This window comes from Elephantulus edwardii, unplaced genomic scaffold (assembly GCF_000299155.1).
Source record: "Elephantulus edwardii isolate Elephantulus edwardi_28Jun2011 unplaced genomic scaffold, EleEdw1.0 scaffold00055, whole genome shotgun sequence".
Lineage (NCBI taxonomy): Eukaryota > Metazoa > Chordata > Mammalia > Macroscelidea > Macroscelididae > Elephantulus > Elephantulus edwardii.
Genome location: NW_006399805.1, coordinates 1,830,552 through 1,853,827, shown reverse-complemented (window position 1 = coordinate 1,853,827; position 23,276 = coordinate 1,830,552). Strand labels below are relative to the sequence as shown.

The 23,276-nt window shown below is 38.3% G+C and overlaps 1 protein-coding gene across 1 annotated transcript in view; it reads right to left on the bottom strand.

The window, feature by feature from the left end:
* Positions 1-350: 350 nt before the first annotated feature.
* MKLN1 (muskelin 1, intracellular mediator containing kelch motifs) overlaps positions 351-23,276 on the bottom strand; it is a 163,167-nt gene continuing 140,241 nt past the window's right edge. The window contains exons 15-18 of the mRNA XM_006887133.1: positions 22,204-22,343; positions 16,254-16,356; positions 9,045-9,099; positions 351-709 (exon numbers count right to left, since the gene is read on the bottom strand). Of these exons, the coding sequence (XP_006887195.1) occupies positions 588-709; positions 9,045-9,099; positions 16,254-16,356; positions 22,204-22,343 (420 nt within the window). The 3' untranslated portion in view covers positions 351-587. The remainder of the gene's footprint in view (positions 710-9,044; positions 9,100-16,253; positions 16,357-22,203; positions 22,344-23,276) is intronic.

Here is a 23,276-nt window from a genome sequence, read left to right as displayed (position 1 = left end):
GAGTCCAATTTTGAGTCTTCTGTACCTCCTACTGTTTAAAGTAATACCAGCCTCAAGTCAACAGAGACATATATATAGCTATATCACCTCAACATCCATCAGGTGCCCCCACACGTGTCCACCTGTGAGGTATGCACAGCTGAACGTGAGGTAAAGCAAAATGGGCGGAGTTGGGGAGGAAGAATGAAGGCCGCCCAGAACAGCCAGCAACAGCAGACCCAAGGCTTCTACAGCCGAGTCCCTCGGCAGTGTCAGTTTCTCTCAGTCAGAAAAAAAGAAAAATCAAAAAAGGGAAAGCAGAACATCTTTTTTCTTTTAGACTTCTTGATTCTTAAATGTTAAAGTGAGAAATAAAAATATATTTAAATGGAAAGTATACCAATTTCACTTTATTAGCCTAATTTGTGGAGTAGGGTGAGGAGAACAGGGACGAGGCAGGCGTGGCAGAGGAGACATAAACTTGGTGGTCAAGACCCTTCAGGACTCTGGTGCCGTCCACAGTCGCTGCAGCAGAGTGGTCAGTCCAGAGAGTCGAAATCCAAAACACTGAAAGCAGATCCCCATTTCTGTGTCCAGGGACCCTTCAGTTACAGTGTGATGAGGTCTACCAGGTTGCCTTTTGGAGGGGTCATGCTGTCAGGAAAGAAATTTACTAAGGTGTCAAAGAGCTGAGTTCTTTGAGCATAGGTGTGATCCACATCGGAGAAGCCTGGTGGAGGAAAGATACAAAGAAACTCATCCACTGGGTTGAAAATTTTACATATGTTAACAGAAAAATCAGTTGAGAAAAACAGCAACTTTTGTAAGGTAACAAACCCGAACTGGCTTTAAGATCAGGCAGACTCTTTCTATCTTACTCAAGTATGATTTTACCCAAGTAACTGGCCCTTCTGGAACTGTTAGTGCTGCTGCACATTCGTGATAATTCTGTTTATTCACAGGGTTATTTTTCAGATTAAATACAATGACATGAAAAGCATTTGGCAGAAGGAATGAGACTCGAGTAACTAACAGTGGTTTTTCCTCTAGCCCACTGAGAACATTTCACTTTTCTGACTGATTAACCATTTCCTGGAATGAAAGAATCTTTATAAAGAGACTTAAAATGATCAGTACCCTGAGAACTAGAAGTGTTCTCAGAGAACTGAGTGAAACAGATGGCCGTACACGCAGGAAAGGCGTGGTCAGTACTATCACAGTGCCTGGCATAAAGCTCATAGCAACTATAGGGGTCTGTGTGTTAGGCGAGATGCTAGGCACTCACCATGTGATAAATAGGACAACAAAATACTTTTATCAAAATGATTATTAGAAATGGCTTACATTCTTAAGGATGGAGCCCATCTCCCTTTTTAACCTTGACTCTAGATGTAACTTTCAAATTCACTACAGCCAAGGGACTATTCCACATAATGACCACTGGTTTCTTTTGGTCAGCTAGCACACGGATCCCAGCTGCTTTAAATCTCTCATAAATTTATGACGTATATAAATAATACCACATAAACTGGTCTTTTGACTTTCCCTGTCTCTAAGATGGATAACAGATACAAAAGAGCTCTATGACTTGAGTGTCATTAAAAACTAAGTAGAGCCAGAAAAGATGACATATGCCATGGTGTACAGTTTTAAATACAATCTTCTTTTTAATCTTGTAAAGCCCAGAAACAGAACAGAACATTGTCAAGGATACCAGTTTCCTGGACAAAAAATAAACAATGCTCCAAGAAAGGTGTATGTCGTTTTAATTTTTTTTTTAAATACTATTATGCTTGTTGGCAAATGTTTACTTCTTAAGCTGTGCTTAAAATTTAGCTGGAAAAAGCACAGCCAGAGCATTCCTTGGAGGCAAGGATGACAAAGCTCTGGGTCACATATTTTGGACATACTGCTAAGAGAGGTGGGTTATTCCTTGGAGAAGGACAACATGCTTGGAAAGGTAGAGGGTTGGCAAACCAAATGGAATGACACGGTGACTGCTGTAATGGTCTCACGTGTGTCAGAGATGATGAGGACGGCACAGGACAAGGTTCCAATCCACTGTGCATAGGTTGTTATGAGTAATACTTGACACAAGAGCACCTAACAGTAATTTGTCATATCACAGAAATGGAGAATATTCTAAAATGTTAACAAAGTTTACCTTTTTTAAAAATTAAATTTTTAAAGTATATCTTTTAACAAAATTGTAATATCTACAATTAAGAAAGCATATTGGTTTTTCATTCAGCCATTCCCATACATTTTGTTTTATAATCTTTTAAAATGGTGGGGGAAAGATTAATTTCTCTCTTATTTCATACTCTTCTCAGTTTTCTAAATTGCTTTGCTTTCAATCTTTTACTCTGAATATTTCAAAATCCAAGACAACTTTCAAAAACAGTACAATATGCACTCAAACATCCTTCACTTCATCAATTTCCTAGTAATTTTGCCCCTTATATTCTCAGTCTCTCCTTTTTCTCCCACTCCTTTTTTCTACTAACATCCATCCATCAATTTATAGATATTATTCATGTTTTTGTGCAACTATTCGAGCGCAAACTGTAGACATCTTCATCACTGGACACATGAACTCATCTCACCAAAAAAGAACATTCATTTATACACCACAGCATAATTATTAAATTTAGAAAATGTAATTATCTTTTGAAGTTTCAATATTCTTTTTGATCATGGTTCCCTCTCCTAACCTACATCTGCTCTAAGATCATACACTGAACTGAGTCTTCAAGTTTCCTTTCAGGTCCTTTCATTTAGTCCATGTACTTCATGACGCTATTTCTGAAGCATCTGGACCACTGTGTAGTGGATTGGGCCACCAGTTCTCTCATGCTCAAAGTCACGTTCTACAGCTTAGGTAAGGTCACCACAGAAAGGACTTGGTGTCTTTCCCAGTGGAGCACCTCAGGCGGATGGGTGATCAATGTGTTCTAATATTAATGATGTTTACAACAATTACTTGGCTAAGTTCATGCATGCCAGTTTTCTCTGCTATGCAGGTAGAGAAAAGTTCAGTTCTCTACTCTTCTCTCCTTTGTAATTCCTAAGATATTAGGTAGGAAGAGAGAATATGAGATTGTAAATATCCTGTTTCCCCAACAGACCTGTGTGAAATAATAACCATAAATGATGGTGACTCTCTAACGTGTTCACTCCAGCCATGTTGATTAGCTGGTATTCTACCAAGAGCCGCCTTTTCTTCTCCCCCCTCCCATTTTGCTTACTTCTTTGCCTCAGTATACCCACACATATCTTTCTGGTGTTTCCCACTTTTAGTCAAGATCCCTCTGATGTTCTCAATGATGTTGCCTGTTCTACATCTTCTGATCTGGCTTGAATTTCTGACTGTTCTGAAGGTACTGCTACATCATTTTTGAACTATCTTCAGCAAGTGTGATAACCTGTGTGTAATATTGATAATGTTGTTGTTGTTGTTGATTGCCTTCAAGTTGAACATGATTCATAGTAACCCTATAAACAAAAGGCCTGAAGCCCCTCTACAACTGTTGACATTTATCAAAGTTCATAGAGTTCGGAGGCATGTTATTTAGGAAGTGGATGCCACTCCTGCTTCCAAACCTGTCTTAGTATGGGGTTATTGTTATGTGCCAATGAGTCGCCTACAATGTACAGTGATCCTATGTACAGCAGCTTTGAACCCTTCCCTGTCCTGAGCCAGTCTAATTCCAACACATCAATCCTCATTGCCCCAGATATTGTATTGATTCATCTCATCTGGGGTCCTCACCTCCTGCGCTGTCCTCCACCCTTCTGAGCAAGATGTCCTTCTCCAAGGACCAATCTCTCCTGGCCATGTGACTAAAGTGAGACAGAGCTTCAAAATCCTAGCCTCCAAGGAGAGACTTGGTTTCAAGCTCTCCAAGACAAATCAATTTGTTTTCTTGGCTGTTGATGGTATGTTCAAGACTATTCTCCAGCACCACAACTCAAAGGCATCTATTTTTCTTCTGTCATCCTTAGTCATTGTCCAACACTCTGAAGCATAACAAGTAGTTGAGAAGACCATGGCCTGGATTAGGCACACTTTGGTCTCTAGACTGACACTGTTGCTCTTCAGCACCTGGGGGAAGGCCATGACAGATTTTCCCAATGTAATTCGTCTTTCGATTCCTGACTGCTGGTGTTAAAAGAGTACTGATTGTAGGGAGCTCTGGTAACCTTGTGACAAGAAGCTGCACTGTAATCCCAGAGGTGCGCTCATCTACCAGATCCTCTACTGGAGAAGGAGGGACAATCTCCTCCTGTACCAGTCAGATCTGACTTGATGGTTGATATACACACAAAAAGTAATGTTTTTTTTAGAAAGAGTGGTGATTGTGGATCCAATCAAGCTATAATTGCTAACAATCTCAATCTCTTCTCTATCTATTATGGTGCTGTCAACTGGCCTAGTGGATCACAATAATTGTGGTTAACCTTGAAGAAAACGGGAATCTCAGAACACTTGCTCATGCTTATACGGAAGCTATCCTTGGACCAAGAAGCATTCCTCAGAACAGAGCAAGGAAACACTGCATGGCTCAAAACCAGGAAAAGAAGTACAACAGGGATGTATCCTGTCCCCATACCTTTTCAATCTGTATGCAGAACAGATCATTTGGGCAGCAGGGCTTTATGAGGCATCAAGATTGGAGGAAGACTCATTAATAATCTACATTATGCAGATGACACAACCTTGCTTGCTGAAACTGAAAAAATGAAGCACTTGCTGCAAAAGGTCAAGGACTGTAGTCTTCAATATGGATTGAACTTCAATATCGAGTCGATATTGATGATATTACTTTATAATATCTGCATTCTACTGTACCAATTCCTTCTCTTTGGAATGGGCACATACAGTGATCTCTTCCCGTAACCTGGGCAGCTAGTCTTCCAGGTTTCTTGGTGTAGACAAGTGAGCATCTCCAATATTATATCTATTTGGTGAAGGATCTTAACAGGTATTCTGTCAACTCCGGAGCCTTGTTTTTGTTTTGACTTTTTTTCTTTTTTTTTTTTTTGAGCAGTTCCTTTCATCTTCTCATATCAATCTGAGCAATTTTCTGCTATTCATGAGGTTTTCACTGGCCAGTTTTTTCAGAAGTTGATTGTCGGGTTCTTCTTTCTAGTCTTACTCTGGAAGTTCCATGAAAATGGTCCACCCGGGAGAGCCTGCTGGTATGAAATGCTGGTAGCACTGCTTCCATCATCACAGCAACATGCAAGCTGCTACAGTATGACAAACAGTGGTGGTATAACAGTACAGTGGCTTAGAGAACGAGTTCTGAAAGCACATTGCTAAGGTCTGAATCCTGGTTTCTGCCACTCAGTAGTACTGTTCTTGAAAGTTACTACAGCCTCTCTGTGCTTAGTTTATTTATTTAAAAGGAAAGGATATTAAAAAAAAATAAGATAATGACAGCTATTTATAAATTACTTTAAAACTTTAAGATCCTACGCATTACCTAATACTACCAAATGCCTTATTATCTAAATCTTACTACAAGGTGCCATGGTGACTTGACAATTATGAGCTCGCCTGCTAAGCCACAAGGTTGGAAGTTCAAACATGCCTTCTAGCTCCATTACAGAAAATACCTGGTGATCTGACCCTATAAAAACTACAGCTTAGAAAACCCTGCAGGGCAGTTTTACTGGCCACGATAATAGGTTGCCGTGAAAGAAACACAGGCTCAGTGGTAACTAACGGGAGGTTAATGCAGACTGGATAACATGGAAAAGAGTCAAGGCATCAGGTTGTTTTTAGATTTAAAGGAAGAAAGAATTCCATTTACCTATATAGGGAAAGGTATGTGAAAGAACCTACTTTACTGAAATCTTAAGTGGGAGAGTAGTCAGCATATGTGACAGAAAATGAGCGAGAAGAAAGCCAGGAGCTCTACACAGGCAGGAAGCCTTATGGGTAATTTCTGTTTATAATGTATGCAATTTCTCCTTATTATTACAGTTAACACACAGCTAGAGTTTACTCTTCATTTGAATTCACCAATATTATAAAGAAAGTAATAATAATAATAATAATAATAATAATGATAATAATAGTAATTTGAATAGAACATACACTAAGTATTTTAGTCCACTGAGTAGTTTTCATAAATATTTAATTCTTTCAACATTTTTTCATAAATATTTAATTCTTTCAACATTCTCTGGTAAATACTCCCATTATCTTCATTTTGTAAGTGAAGAAACTGATGATTGGAAAGGTAATAATTAAAGTTGCTCCAGCTCACTTACAATTACTAAATAGGAGAAATGGAAATGGAAACTAGACTCTAAGCAAGGAACCTACATTCTGACCTCTTTACTAAACTATATTGCCTCCTCCTGACAAAGTAGGAAAATGCCCCCATAGGATTTTTTCCTTTTTGTGCTTTTCTCTATTGTGTTTTTGAAGTCTGTTCAGGCTGTAAGGAAAACAAACAGTTTATCAAAAGCTATTAATAGCTGGCACTGGACAGGGCAGAGACAGAAGAAAGTGGTTAGCTAAATTCTGAAGGCTAATAGTAAGTCAGCCAGAGACACTGTAGTGCTGCTGTCCATCAACAAAGCAAGAAGTTCATTTTTGGCCCATGGGGTCCACACATAACAAGTTACACACTCATTAGACTGGACTACCTGTGCACAAAACATTAAAGAAATATTTATATCTATATACTCCATCCTCAATGTGAAGAGCTCTAGAGGTCTGAGGCCTTTGTTACAGCCTTGACTATAGAGAAACTGATAGTTTAGATCTTATGAGAACCTCCTGAGCCATGTTTTATAATCGTCTTAGCATTGTCCTGTGGAAATTTCTGTATTCTGAAGTTAGGAACAGAGCTGTCTTGAATGGTAGAGAAGTGGAATTACTCATGATGGAGAGGAAAGGTAGAGACTTCAAGGGCCACTGCCATCCTTTCCCAATCCATGAAAAGTACCCAAATAAATGAACTATGCTTGCCCTCCTTTGTAGAATTCACTTTTAAAAAATAAGAAGGACAAACAATGAAGAAATTAAACTGCTATCCCAGTTACTTTAATCTAAAAAGATAACAGTAGTATTTATATAAAAATATACTGGAAACTGTTAACATTATTGCTCAACTCTTGGGCTACTAATCACAGCATTGTTATCAAGTGGGTAAACACAATCACTGTCTGGTCTTATTCCCCCCCCCCCAATTAAGCACCATTTTTTTAAGAGATCTCAGTTGTAGCTGCTGCATGTTAGCTTGTTCTTAAACTATCAAATTCTTGTCCAGCTCCTCTTGTCTAGGACATAGGACAGAAGGCTCTTCCAGGTAGCACATCAATAAGACAAGAAACTCTGATGGTGCCAGCTTCAAGTGACAGTGCCATTCAGAAAGAGACAGGCATTTTATAATGATAAAATAAAAGCTGGAAATCTCTAGAGTTTAAAAGACCATGTGTGCTGCAAACACAAAGTTATCATGAACGTGTCTGCGAACAAAAAGATCCTTGAAACGGGACCTGACTGAAACTCTGGGTTCCTCCTGCAGAGACACTCTAATTGACTCCAGGGCAATTAATCTACTTTAAGAATTCATTCATATACTTCACTAATAAATGTGATGATTATGAGTGAAGATTGGTGTCTAGACCTAAAGTGTCTGAGGGAAACACTTCAGTTTCAACTGGAATTTACTTCAAATAAATGAAATACCAACATATAAAATTTCTGATTTTTGGGATGGAGTAAGAGAATCTTCTCTGCTCTTAAAATATTTATTCCATTGTCTAGCATAACATCATTCCCTGACAACACACAATTCCAAAATGCATAAATTCAGGAGAAAACAAACCAGTCCCTTTCAAAAGAAAAAGGTTATCTCACAGGAAGTGAATCACCAGGGGAACTTGGATTTAAAGGAGCACTAGATGAATGAATGGACTTTGATCATGCTTCTGTTGCTGCCTGTTTACATAACAACACAGCAAATGGTATTAAAGGATCTACTAGAAGTGACCCCAGATAGACAGTCAGCACTTAGAAACACTCAATCACACAGGCTCATGGGCAGCAATAGTCCAGGGATAAAAGTCAGCAGGTAGAAAAGGAAGATGTCCCATCAACAACCAATGGATAGAGAAGTTGTGGTATATTCACACAATGGAAGACTATGCAGCACTGAAAAACAAAGAATTAATGAAATATACAAAATGGGTGACCCTGGAGGACATTATGGTGAATGAAATATCTCAGTCACAAAGGGACAAATACTACATAATGTCATTGTTATAAAACAGGACTAATATGGGGATTGGGGAGAAACTAAGAAAAGAGGGGATAAATAATGAACACTACATTTGAACAGATGAGGGAAAGAACTGTTTAAAAGGAACATATGATCAGGTATTATTTGCATGACCATAGTCCAGAATAAGAGGTGCATAATAAAGTGGATTGGGGTGGGGCTGGGGGAGGAAACTGTGCAACAATGAATGAATTTTTTAAAGAGAAAAGCAGGGGGAAGGAGGAGGAAGGAAACTGCAACAATGAACTAATTTTTTAAACAGAAAAGTATATGAAGCGGAGGGAGTAGGGAGGAAAATGTGCAACAATGTATGAATGGAAATACAAGTTTTCTATAACCTTTTGTTGAAATCACAATAAAAAAATTATATTTTAAAAAAGAAAATAAAGGGGGGAAAAAAGAAAAGGAGGATGCAAGGGATAACGGAAGCAGAACCTCTAAGAGAGAGTGAGAGGAGCGCTGGTATAATGTGGAGACTACTCAATGCCAGACAACAAAGTCCCTACTAGCAGCCGAATGGAATACTCCTTTGCTTTATAAGCTTCTGCATAAACCACAACAGTTAAAAAAAAGAGCCACTAGTAAACTGATGGCTGATGCCTGAGAAAGAGCCTCGTAGTGTGATACCAGTAATTAAGGAGGCGATTGTGAAACTTCTTCCATGTTTGGTGGATGGCCCTCTCTCATCTAATGTTTCATTTACCTGAAATACAACCTTCCCAATGTAGACAGCTGTCTGCATCAACCCACCGTAACACTTACCTAGTGCTGTAAAATCTGAACCAGATTTGAACAGAGCTGAAGCCAGGAGCTGAAACTGTAAAAGAACAGAAAGAGGCTAATTAGCATGGAAATATACCAAAGAAAAAGAAATGGACCAAGTCCTTGAATTAATTCACTAAAGAAGTAACTAAAGTATACATTTATTAAACAATAGGTCATCAGAAAATAAAGAATGAAAATTACTCATTTGGGAACTGGACATAAACAGTAAAGGCAAGTTACTTAATATTCAGTAAATACTCATTTTTCCTGCAAAAATAAATGTCACTGATTCATTCACTGTATAAATCAAACTCTGAGAAAAAGCATGGTCATTACGTATGGTCCATTCCTAAATATGACTTAGAAACTATAATTCCACATCCTATGTAATTACGGAGCTCTGGTGGCCTAGTGGTAAGAAGCCACGCTGCAATCCCAAATGCGAGCAGTGTGAATCCGGCTGCTCCCTGGGAGAAGGATGGGCAATCTCCTCCAAAGAGACTTAGTCCCTCCGAAAACCCACTGGAGTGTAAGCTGTAAGTCGGTTCCCACTCGACAGCTCACAACAATATAACTAGAATGTAAAGACTCAGTGGCCTTTGTTGTACAGAGAACTACCTTGATTAGATTCCCAGCCGAGCCAGCATAAGCACAGGGCTGCACAATCTGATGGGTAGAGAAGTGGGTAAAGGAAATGGAAAATATCCAGTGTGAAAAACAATGTACACAAACTTTGTAAGTAAACCAGTATAAAATAAAAATGTTATTTAAGGGGGGGGGATAACTGGACAATGAAAAAAAAATAAGCTAAACCATTGCAATAAGAAGTTTAGACGGAGTGAGAGCTGTGAGGATGGTGCTGACCAGGACTTCCCTCTGTGGTGGAATACAACCAGCAGTCAGAACTCACTCCAAGTACCGAACAACTACAACAACACACACTGGCACCTTAACAAACTGGCTGCTGTTGTGTACTGTCGAATTGGAACCGACCATAGCGGACCCTCTGGTGGGTTTTCTGAGGCAGTTACCTGCACTGAAGGACTGGGAGAGAAGCTGGTGGATTTGAACCAAATGCCTTTGGGACTGCAATGCAACTTCTTGCCATGAGGCCATCAGATTCAAATCAGTACAAGTAAAAACTATCGAGAACTATTTCTATGTATCTTGAATGTCACTGCTGGAAAAACAAAAGCTAAAAATGACCAGAAGGGAGCACACAGGCCTCCGGCTGGGGCTCAAGGTCCGCTTCAAAGCTGAGAGGTCAGTACACGGGTTCTTCAAAGACATTCAGAGCCGCCCTGCAGCTTTGATTTCAGGTACTCATCACTTTAATATCTGTAAGCCAGATGACCACATTCGTAGAAGGTCATCAATGAAATATCCCTGAAGTGTCTAAGCAAGGGACGAAGGGAAAAAGAGATACAGGGATGTGTGAACATTACACAGATGTTCTGGATATACTGTTGGTATCACCCTTTGTCAGATACATTTACTGCAAATATTGCTCATATTCATTTCTTATATCTTTAGATGAGCAGTTATTTGAATTTTGATCAATCTTGGCTTTATCATTTTCCCTCTCCTTTAATAATTTTAAAATGTGTTCTGTCCATGAAATTTTTGTGCATTCCAGTGTTGTGAAGGTATTTTCCTATGCTTTCTTCTTGAAGCTTTATTACTCTGGGTATATATGTAGATATAAGTCTTTTTATATGTAAGGTGAGACAGAAGTGAAGATACACACCTAATCAGTTTGGTTTATTAGAAAGACTTTCTTCCTTATTGGATTTGACAGTCTGGCTATAAAAAAAACCCAATCAATTGACAACACATATGTGGGTCTCTTTTACTGATCTAGTTCATCTTTAAACTTATCTAGTCACAAAGTCTTGATTACTGTGGCTTTTACACAGTCTTCAATTCAAGTAGTCCATGACCTCCAACTCTGCTCTTCTCTTTTAAAACTGTTGTAGTTTAGAGCCTTTGCATTTCTATAAAAATTTTAGGACCACTCTGTTTATATCTTCCCCTCCCCCAACAACTCAGTGAATTACAGATACAGACTACACTAAACTAATGCTCAATTTTGAGAAAATAGAAATCTTAACAATTTTTAGTCTTCCAACTCAAACACTGTTGTTGTTATATGCCATTCAATCAACTATGACTCATAACTACCCTATGAACAATAGCACTTAACTCTTCCCTATCCTGAGCCAACCTTACCAACTGACACACCTGTCCCCATTGCCACAGTCACTGTGTCAATCCATCTCATTCAAGGTCTTCCTTTCCTTTGATGACCCTCTATTCCTTCAAGCATGATGTCCTTCTCCAAGGACTGGCCCCTCTTGACAACATGTCCCAAGTATATGAGACAGAGCTTCAAAATCCTTGCCTCCAAGAAGCAAAATGGTTTCACCTCCACAAGACAGACCTGTTTGTTCTCTTGGAAGTCCGTGGTAAACACAGGTATATCTTTCCATTTATTTAGGCTTTCTTCAAATTTCTTTTTTACACACTTCATTGTGGTTTGGGTTAGAGTTTAGAAAGCAAATCAGCATCCCACTCAACAACTTAGATATATTTTACATCATGGTATTAGCTGCAATCTCCTCAATGTAACAGGACTCATCACTTTCTCCCTGGGTTCCCAGTCTCTCCACACCGCTTCCCCATCCCAGGGAAGGGTCTCTTGGGCAGGGACTTCTTTTGGCTCACTGTTGTGTTTTATGGCCTTAGAAGAATGCTTGGCATTTTGTAGGGATGAGACACAAATCTGTTCAATGAATGAAAACAGTATTTTGGATGTTCAGGAGAAGAATGAATACGAAATGTGGAATACTGGCTGCAATTCTTTTCCTTTGTTCTTTCTTTGTTATAGAACCCTCTTTGAAAATGGCAGAGTTGATTTAGGCATCCTTTTTCAGGGAGAGAAAAAAACAAACCCCTTCCAAGAGGTTTGTCAGAAGTTCATCATTAATTTAGAGCCCACATTCTGGAGACACAAACAAAGTAAAAAAGTCAAACTCACTGTCACTGAGTCAGAGTCTCCTGCCAGTTTTCAGGGGCTGCACCTCACACGGCAGCAGACTGCCCAGCTTTCTCCCTTGTGGGTGGATTCAAACTCCCAAAGGGGTGTGACCTCTGCCTTAGCAGCACAACCCCCTGTGGACTCTGCTGCCACAGCTCCTTCTTCCAGTATTGTGATAATGATCACGATGAAAACTGACCAAAAAAACCAAAAACAAAACCCCCAAAACCTACTTTCAGTCCTCAATAGATTAATTTGACGAAAATTTAGAAATAAAAATTATAGTATAAACATAGAGAACAAAATCAAATTAATCTAGGGCATGAGTAACTAGAAGGCCTTTCTGGATAACTGGAAAGACTTCATATAATGAAAATAAAGATGCCCCTTTGACAATTTTAAGAATATGTTTATATATCTGAACTGTTACCAAGGGATTTCTTTATCCCAGAAGCAGATTATTGGAATATTAAAAGCATAAAAATTTAATTAAGCCCATATTTTAAAACAAAATAGTAATTTTGTAGACCAGTAATTCTCAGTATCTGGAGTGTTTTCTGTTATGTAAGAGCACAAGGGTGCAGGGGGATAAAAGCATAAAGGGGAGAACATTAAGGTGAGGACGCTACTTTTAAAAATGATTCTGAGTGATTTTGACACTGACAGAAAACACCCTTTTTACTAACTTGTAACAGGGCAAAACAACTATTAGTGACTTGAGTTTTTAAGAAATATAATGGAAATCTGTTACTACTCAAGAAAGGAGAAAACAGAAATCCGCTACCAAAGTCTTGAAAATGGCTTTAAGACAAAGTGCTAGTCAATAGGCCTTTTATTTGAAGAACTAGCTTCCCTCTGTAACTTGATTTGTGCCACTGTTAGAACCTCTACTTGGAATATTATTGCTTTTATTCTTGATTCATGTACTTTTAACTTGTTAGTTAAATTTGTGTCTTCTAGGCTGCAACAGTTCCATGATACATCTTCAAGGATATGAACATGTATTGCTAAGCACAACTGATAACTATGCATCTAAATTCCAAAATCAATCTCCACAATAGTCATGTGTTTCCTATTGCCAAAGGGGCCCTTTAGAGTAGTGAGAGAAGATCTTCACCCTGAAACCTACAGCGTCCCTTTTCAGTAGGAAGTAGCTAAGAGAATACTCCCTCCCCTTTTTCTTTATGAATCAGGGTGAAGTCTCTCTCAGGGAGGAGTGACAGGGGATGGCAAAGGACACATTGACAAAGGAGATTAATCAGAACTGACTCTGACAAGCACTGTGGCAATGGGACAATTAAAACAGACTTTCAAAGGGGGGAAAGAGGAACGAATTGGGGGGGTAAAGAAAATAATGTAACAATGAATGGAAATCCAAAATCTCTGTAAATGTTCATTAAAATTAATAAAATTTAATTAAAAAATGGCTTTAATTAAATTTATGATGTGCACCCCTTACACCTTGCCTTGATTTCCTCATTAGTTAAGCTTTAAGAACAAACTGCTTTCTTTGGCCTACTTGCCACTCACACAACTGAAATTATTTACTTTGCAATATTTTTTTTAAAATTTTTTTAATTTTTGTGTGTGAGTGTACCGTCAAATCAGATCTGACTGGTACAGGAGGAGATTGTCCCTCCTTTTCCCGGCAGAGCATCTGGTGGATTCGAACCGTGTGCCTCTGGGATTGTAGTTGCAGCTCCTTGCCACTAGGCCACCAGAGCTCCCCTTACTTTGCAATATTTTGAAATAAATATTTTGAAGAAACTAGAAAATTATTGTCCTAGAGTTAGAGTTGTTTTATACAGTACATAAAGAAAACACAAAGAAATTTAGTTTTCTTAAGTGTGGGCTTACAAAATTAGTACTGCACCTTAAAAACTATGTACCATTATAAGCCATAATAGACTGAACATAGTCTGCTACTTGCAAAACTATAATTCTCCTCCTCCTAAATAATAAGCATCATGAATTGACTGAAGACTCAAGGATAGAAAACTGCCCTTCGTTGAGGGCATTCTAAAATGCGTTCTGTAGATTCTCTGTCTAGTGGAGGGTTGTAACCAATACTGAGGGTGAGAAACAGAATTTGACTGATACAGTGGGCAATCAGGAGAGAGTAAGTCCCTACTATGCCAAGGACACATTATTTATTACAAAGACAAAGGGAGGCACCAACTAATAGGGAAATGGTGTAAGGGACAGAATCACAGGTCATTAGTACCAACCTGTGGGTAGAGGGCAAATGGACTGCAGTTCAGATGCTGCCAGAAGAATGATAAAGACTGCAACGGGTGGCCAAAGGAGAAAGTAACAGAAGGATCTGAGAAGTTAGTGGGCAGAAAGGGCTACAATGATTCAACTCACTGTAGACTTATTCTCACATTTCTGGATAGCAAACACGCTCATAATTAGAAAACTTTAGAAATAGTGGTTTCTATGCCATATTCTCCAAGGAACAGCCCCTCCTAGAAACATGCCAGAAGTATGTGAGGGAAAGCCTTATTATTCTGGTCTCCAGAGAGCATTCCGAATGCTCGAAGACATTTTCTGTTCATTCTTCTGGCCCTCCATGGGACGTTCAGTGCTCTTCTCCAACACCACAGCTCCAAGGTACCAATTCTTTTTCTGTGATCTTTATTCACTGTCCAGCTCTCAGATGCACACCAAGTGATCAGAAAGACCGTGGCCTAAATCAGTCATACCTTAGTCCTCAAATTGAAATCATGACTCCTCAATAATTTGAAGAGGTCCCTAACTGCAGATTTTCCCAGTGCAGTGCTGTCTCCTTAAAGAGGGACATGATGCTGGGAATGGGGGAGGGTCAGCGAAGGAGAGGAAGACCCTCAACTAAGTGGACTGACATGGTGACTGCTGCAATGGGTTCTGGTGGAAGCATTAAGGATGTCTGGTGCAGGATAGAAAGGTTTCAGATCTTTTGTTATAAGCCTTACTCAATTTGACAGCACCTACCAACATCATATATTACATTCCAGAAAACTGGAACATAATGATCTGCTAATTATTTCTCAAGTTTGGAAGTACAGCTGACCACTGGACAGTAAGAATTTGGACTGCATGGTCCACTTGGTGCAGGTTTGTCGTGTAGTAATAAACACCATGTGATGCAATCACCTCACTGGGAGCAATTTCTCTCCCCAGTAAACAGCACGTCCTAGTAAAAAGTGCTCCCATGGTTTCAGCACACTTCCCACCCTACTAAATGCCATACACCCTGACGAAGGCCAGGAGACCCACACAAAGCACCACCAGTGATGCTGCTTAGCGCTCCCCAGAAGCAGAGAAAAGTTATGCCACGACAAGAAAAAGCGGAAAGACTTGGTATTACCACAGACTGAGGTCTGCGGCTGTGGTTGCTCATTTTCTTCCAAGGTAAATGAGTCAAATTAATCCAGCATTGTACACAAATGAAATACCCTGACCGCAGTCACACCGATGCAGAAACCCTTGCACTTCTCGCAAAAAAACTTCTTTAACTTACACTGAAAATGCAGCTTTTATGTGAGTTCAATAAATAATATGTATAGCATACAAAATATATGTTAATTGATTAAGTTCCAGGTAGATTTTTGATGAACAGTACGCTATTAATAATTAAGTTTTGGGGGATTCAAAAGTTACATGTGGATTTTCAACTGCCAAAGGGTGGGAGGCTGATACTTCAACTCCTGAACTGTTCAAGAGTCAACTGTACTGACAGGTGAAATTAGCAGTAATCCATCAAGGTGTACCCCTATAACACACAGCTAACCAAATATTAAGCTCTCTCCGTTAAAAAGTGGGGAATTTTCTTTTTTTCTCTTGAGCAATTTTGGAGTAGCAATAGAAAAGTGTATGTTGGGCTATTTAGTAATCCTTAGCAAAGTAAAAGAAGCACAAGACTATGGCAATAACAATTTCTATTTCCTTCCTATCAGACAAAATTAAGTTAAAACTTTATACCTAAGAATCCTTTCTGAACGGATCAAGGGTTTTATGTGACTTGAATTTCATATCACCCCATAATAATATGCCTATTCCATTTTTATTTCATCTGCTTGCTGCCATTTTAAAAATCAGTAGTCTCACCAATTTCATTTAAATGCTCAAGAAAATGCAAAGTAGGAAAAGGTTAAATAAATTCAATTTCCAAGTTTATTCTACTTCACCTCTTTTGTCTCTTCTGGATCTGAATGATCCACAGTTATATAAAGGTCGTTCTGCAAGTATTTCAGAGCACTAAGAGGATCAATTTGAGCCTTTTCTTCAAACCTGAGAAAACCAAAGAGGAAAAATAATTATGTAAGGTTACAATAAATACAAGAAATGTCTTTCAGACCTCGAGTGGAATACACAGTATATGAAGGAGTAATTTTGCATCTCTAAGAACCTTGTGTTTGGGAATCCAGAAGTGGGAAAACTAGTATGCAGACAGTCTCTGGGATATGGCAGTGATGTTAAATGGCCAGGATTCCAGCAAATGGGTTAGATCTCTCTCTATCCCAGGCATCTTTCTCTTGCAATGACAATCAACTAACTATACAACACAGTGAATATGCTAAATATTTAACAGAACATACTTGGCAAAAGAGCCAAACAGGTCTACTATTGAGACTATCATTAAAAACTTGGGGATATAATAAAGACATTTGGCTACACAGTGTATTTTCCCATGCAGGTGTTCAACTGATTCTCTAGAAAACGAAATGAGTATAGATTCATTAGATCTTTTTAATGAGACTATTTCTATGACTCACAATAAAAAATACCAAAAAATAATAATTTGCAGCAACTACTTATCAAGGATTCACTCTATTGTAAATTGTACTATTTCATATATATTACTTCATTTATCCTCGTTTTATTATCATTATTATGTGCTATCGAGTTGCCTGCAATTCACAGTGACCCTATGTACAACAGTCCTTAACTCTGCTCTATCCTGCGCCAATCTTACTGCCTCTGACATACCAACCCCCATTACCCCAGTCACTCAATCAATCCATCTCATCGAGGGTCTTCCTCTCCTGCGCTGTCCCTCCACCCTCCCAAGCATGATGTCCCTCTCCAAGGACTGCTCAAAGTATGTCAGATGAAGCCTCCAAGAAGCAGCCTGGTTTCACCGTCTAGGATGAACCTATTTGTTCTCCTAGCAGTCCATGGTATATTCAACACTCTCCTCCAGCACCACAGTGCAAAGACATCAATTCTCCTTCTATCATCCCTAGTCACTGTCCAGCCTTCTGATGCATAGCAATATTACCACTCTTTTTAAACAGTAAGAAAATGAGGTCAGGAAAGGTGTATGCCCACCGGTCTAACATACTGTAAAACTGAAGGAAACAATGACTTAATTGGAAAAAAAAATCTGTTTGGCTGTATGTATCTACTTAAGTTATAGATAATGTTCTCGTACTAGAGCAAAATTATATCTAGATTTACTTTAAGTAAATTGGAATGCCTGTTCAGGGTCCCTGGGTGGTGAAGATGTTTAAGCACTTGACTATGGAACAAAAGGCTTTTGGTTCAAACCCACCCAGGGGGATACTGGAAACAGGTTTGTTAATTAGCTTCCAAAAAGGTCACAGCCTTGAAACCCTTTCAAATATAACTTTGCACACAGAGATAAGGCTGTTATAAATGAGAATCAACATGAAAGCGACTAACAAAAACATTTTCCAAAATACACAGAGAGCAAGAACGAAAGAATTATTTAATCTTCTCTGTTTAAGGAAAGTAGTCAAAAAGGTCACAAATGAAATGTGGTGCAAATAGGAGATTTCTTGTCTTTAGATCTAATCTAGTGAGAGAATATGCAGAAAACACTAACAAAATTATTACTATTCTCCCGCATCACACAGTGCCCTAAGAGGGAAAGGCAGGTTAATCAGCCTCACTCAGATGAGAATAACTTAGACAGAGGGCAAACTATTCTACTACCCGGCCCACGGCTGATTCAACACCTGAGACAAACACAACTATCTCAAGCTTGATCAGCAGTTCACCAAGTGGTCTGCAGATTTATTCCTGAGAAATACTCTCCAGTCTCTTCAGGAAATCTGAATGTGAGATAAATAGGAACATAAAAAAAAACCCCACCAACAAAAAACCCTCACAAAAAACTCAACCAAACCAGACACAGACACATACACACCATACAGAAGACATAAGATAGCAGATAGTGTCTATGTGTATAAAATCTAGAAGGTGGAAGGCACATAAAGCCAGGAATAAGTAGTCAACACAATATGATCAGCCAACAACAACAACAACAAAAAAAACCACTACAATTGCTTTTAATATAGTCCTCTTGTTCTAAACAATCACAATCAATTAGGCCTTCCTGTTTTTTTTTCTATAATTATATTTTATTAATTTTCATAAACATTTACAGAGATTTTGGGTTTCCATTCATTCATTGTTGCACTATTCTCTCTACCCTCCTCCCAGTTTGTTCTTGTCCAATTGCCACAGTGCTTGTCAAAGCCAGTTCTGATTAATCTTCTTTGTCAGTGTGTCCTTTGCCATTCCCTATCACTCCTCCCTGAGAGAGACTTCACCCTGAGTCATAAGGAAAAGGGGATGGCATATTCTCTTAGCTACTTCCTGCTGAAAAGGGACGCTGTGGGTTTCAGGGTGAAGATCTTCTCTCACTACTCTAAAGAGCCCCTTCCTGTTTTAATGTCAAAGCAGTATCTTAAGCCTGAACGTTCTCAATAAATTCTCTCAGCTGAGATTCTTCTAGCATGCCTGTGTTCTCTGCACTTTGAAATATCCTAAGCAGCATAATCCTAGCACCATGTTCAATCTAGTGAAGAGGTCAGTTTCCTAGAAGGATTAATTTTCTCCTTATTTTGTTTTTCTAAGTTTTGGCCTGTAAGAAGTTCAATGCCGAACTTCTGTCTCCAGTCTGGAATTCTGCTTCAGCCAATAGTTCTACTCTGTATCTAACAGAATAGGAATGAACCCTATTTTTAAAATTTGCCCTGCCCTTTTCTAGTAACAGTAATTGTTTGGAAACTTGAGTAGTGTTGCTCTCTCTCTGTTGTTGGGAACCAACTCCTAGTGGGCCTTCCATTGGGTTTCTGAGGCTGTACATGGCACGGGAGAAGACTACCCATCTGTCTGCTTCAGAGCGGCTATTCAAATGCCAGAGGACAAAATCTAACAGAAAACAAGAAAACAGTCAACTGACAAAGAACACTCTCCTTCCAAACTTTTATTTTAATTAGGTAAATACTTCACTAAGATATTTCTGTAAGAATAAATAAACATGCCAATTAGCCATTCAAGGTGGTGGTTGTCAGCTGCCATGGCATTAAAGTGACTTCAGCTCACGACACCCTACCTAGAGCAGCTCAAAAGCTTACCTCAGCCTCCGCCACCCTCAAACTCTGCACTGTGCTGAAGCCCAGGCCCGCTGCTGCAGTCATTCTGACAATCTGGCTTGCTGAGGGTCGTCTTCTCCTTAGCCAGCCTTCCACCTTCCTAACTATGACGCAACATCTGTTGTTCTTCTGGTAGGTCAAGGGATATTCAATACTCTGCCAGTACCCCAACTCAAAGGCTAACTTAGTTCATTTTCACTCTTCCTTATTCACTGTTAAATTTCCATATAATGGAACAAGTGTCTACTATAAAATATGAAATAAAAGGACAATTTTAATGTTGTTCCCAAATTTATGAAATGTATTTTGAATTTTCTTCCCTGTAATACCATAATGGTCCTCAAACTCCTTTAAGAATGTGGTAAAGGGTCTATATTTTTCCAGGTATCTAAAGGGAGACTCTTGTTTTGTTTTTAATAAAAGTGGGACTCTTAATGTAAATTCAAATTAACAGCTGTTAGATTCTTGAAAATAAAAAAATGGGTTCAACTGTCTTATCAGTTAGTTAACATACAATTAACTGATGACCTAAAGAATTCCTGAAAATTTACAGAGGATTTGAAATTGATGGCAATTCATGGTCCTTATTTTTCACAAAGGAAAGAACTAATCAGAGGAAGCAGGAGACAGTGTAATTATCATCACACCTGCTGAGTCCAACATTCCCAACACCTCTGGAGGAGCTTATTTTCTGTTCTCTTTTTACTTGAATTTCACAGATGTGTAGGAACTGATTTATTCTATTAGCTCTGTGATAATAGGAGCAATAGGTGGTGACTCACATGGAAGTACTGGTGATTCAAAGAAAATTTAGCACAAAGTTTAATACTTGAAGGTCATGAGTAATTACTGAGAAGTACATATGGGATTCCAATACCAGGTATTATAGCTATAGTGGAGGAGTATACTTATGTTTAGTTTTCAATTAAAAGTAAAAGATATAAATACTAACAAATTAATCCTAATTTAATATTAAAAAAATCCAACAATCTTGTTCAATCATTTTTTGGTCTACAGTTAGGCTATTTTTTAAAAGCTCTACATTCCAACCACTAGCTGTCACAAAGGGAGCTCTGGTGGCTTACCTCTGGTAAGGTGTTGCCCTGCCAACCCAAAGACATGCAGTTCAAATCCACCAGCTGCTCTGAGGAAGAAAATGGCTAACCATCTTCTCCTGAACAATTTACTGTCTCTGAAACCGCCCCCCCCCCCGAGGGTCAGCTATAAATCAGATCCAACAAAATGGCACATAACAACAACAGCAGTAGTCGGGTACTCAAGAGAAAGGGAACATCATATTCTCTCCAACTGAATCTTATGCTTTCAAAAGGAAAGTAAAATATTGAGGATTGAAATTTTAGCTATTAGCCTTCAACTAATATTAGCATTAAATAAAGGTATCCTATGAGGAAACCTTCTGGAAAAAAACCAGTATTTCCCTTGCTGAAAAGCTCTTCTTTCCTATAGGTTTTTAGCGGATATGCTATTCACAATAATACACAAAGCTAGTATACACACAGATACATAATGTCAAGGACAACTCATGAAAGCAGAGAAAGGAACAATAACAAAACAGTATGATAAAGTTGTATGAATCTAATTTATATCTATGAAACATTTTATGTAAAACAATGATGCTTAAAAGAATATATAAGTAAATAATATATGTTATGTGGTGGGATGGGGGACAGGAGAGAGACGACAAGACCACATTGTGGTTAAGTGCTGAGGTCTGGAGAGAGAACACTCAGGACCAAACAGCGAGACTGTCACTATGGTTGGGTGACTTAGCCGAGTTACATAACATCCTTACACTTTCATGTCTTCATTAATAAAGTAATGGTAACAAGAGAATCCATTCTACATGCTTATTATTAGAATACTGTACACGGCTTACCACACATTTACTAAAGAACCCAAAACAACCACACACAAAATAACCTGGTAGGTATTACCATTTTCTTTTTTTTAAGCTTTAAAGAAAATAAATTTACTTTTGCAGAGGTCCAGAGACTAAAAGGCAAAATCAGGGTTTCAGATGTGTTACTTTCTTCTGTAGGTCTCTCTCCTAGGTCTTGGTATCTGTTAGCAATCTTTGTGATTTCTTTTCTTTTTTTTTTAAAAGGCCGACCTTCTAAATTTTAAATACTATTACCATCAAACACTACCAGGAACCAAAAAAAAACAGATATATTTTTACTTTTTTTTTTTTTTTGGGGGGGGGGTAGTTTATTACTTCCTAAAGGCCTCAAATAAAATGTAAAAATTTTGACTCAGTTTTTCAATTAAATGGCAAAAGGAGTACTGTGAGATGGTCTAACTCTTCTAAACTATTCGATGATAGAGATATTATATAGTTAACTGTATTACCATTCACCAGGCACACATCAGTCGTCTAGAACATATATAACTTGTAGTAGTTATGATTTCCAGTTATTTTCAAGTAGGTACACTACCTTCAAGAGACTTTTCATTATTTTAACAGTTTTAAAATGTTATGATAGATCACTTGTTCATATGTAGAAATTTAGCACCACTGTATTTTGAATCTTCTTTTGAAAGATAAAAGCAAAAATAAGTGGAAGAGGCAGGGCTCCACAAAATGTATGATATTCACAATATTTACACAGTCACCTTATCAAATTTCCAAAGAGAAAAGCCCCATCTCTAACACTTCCATCTGCAACAGTTTATAAAAGTCAGAACTATTTAAGGTGAATTCTTTTTATACCTGTGTTTTCTTATGAGGTATTTGCAATGCCTCAGTAGGTAATCTTTTGATGGTCTACACAACTTCAGTGACCAGAAGTCATCTAATCTCATCTTTGGAGAACAGGATTTTCCCGGATTTCCACCAAATAAATAATGAACCTGTAAAAGGCAAAATAAAGCAGATTTAGGGGGGGAAAATGTGTGCATGCTCAAGACATCACAGAAGTAAAGTTATTTTCATTTTTGTAGGATTTACTATAAAGGAAACTTGCCTAGCCTTATTCGCATACACACAATAAATACATTATTGCATTTTTATCAAATTTAATTTTTTTCTCATTTCCATTTTACTTTCAAACACTATCTTAATTCTATTATATACTCAAATGTGTTTATTATAAATATACAGAAAGATGTGAAACAAAGCAATGAGAGTGAGAAGCTAACCTCAGACTCAGAGTTTGAGGAGGCAATAGATAACGGGGAGCGCAAAATAAAACGAGTGTTCACCACAATAATACTTTGAAAAAACACAAAGAAAATTCTGACATACCTGTCAAATCACTGGAGGTCAAGAGTAAGCTAGAAGCTTTTAATTCAAACATTTAGGATTTGCTTTAAGAAGCCCTGGTAGTGGGTGCAGCGTGTCCTGTGTTGGACTGCTAACATGTCAGCATTTGAACGCACTCCTTGGAGAAAGACGAGCAGTCTCTGTCCCATAAAGATTTATGGCTTCAGAAACTTGAGGGGATGGAGTCGCTTAAGCTAAAACCAGTAGTGATTTACTTTTGATTTAGCTAAATTTAGCTAAAATGTCAAGTATCAAATTTGTGAAACAACTTTTTTGTGTGATTTTAATGAAAGTTTACAGAAAATTTGGGTTTTCATTAATTCATTCCCCTTCTTTCTTCCTCCCCAGTCCACTTTGCAATGCACCTCTTGACCCAGACTGTTGTCATATATATAAGGTCTAATCACATACTCCTTCCAGAGAGTCTCCTCCCCTTCATCTGTTCCAATGCAGTGTCTATTATTTAGCTACTCTTTTGCTATCCTGCCCTCAACCCCTGTGAAATAACTTTTATAATATTA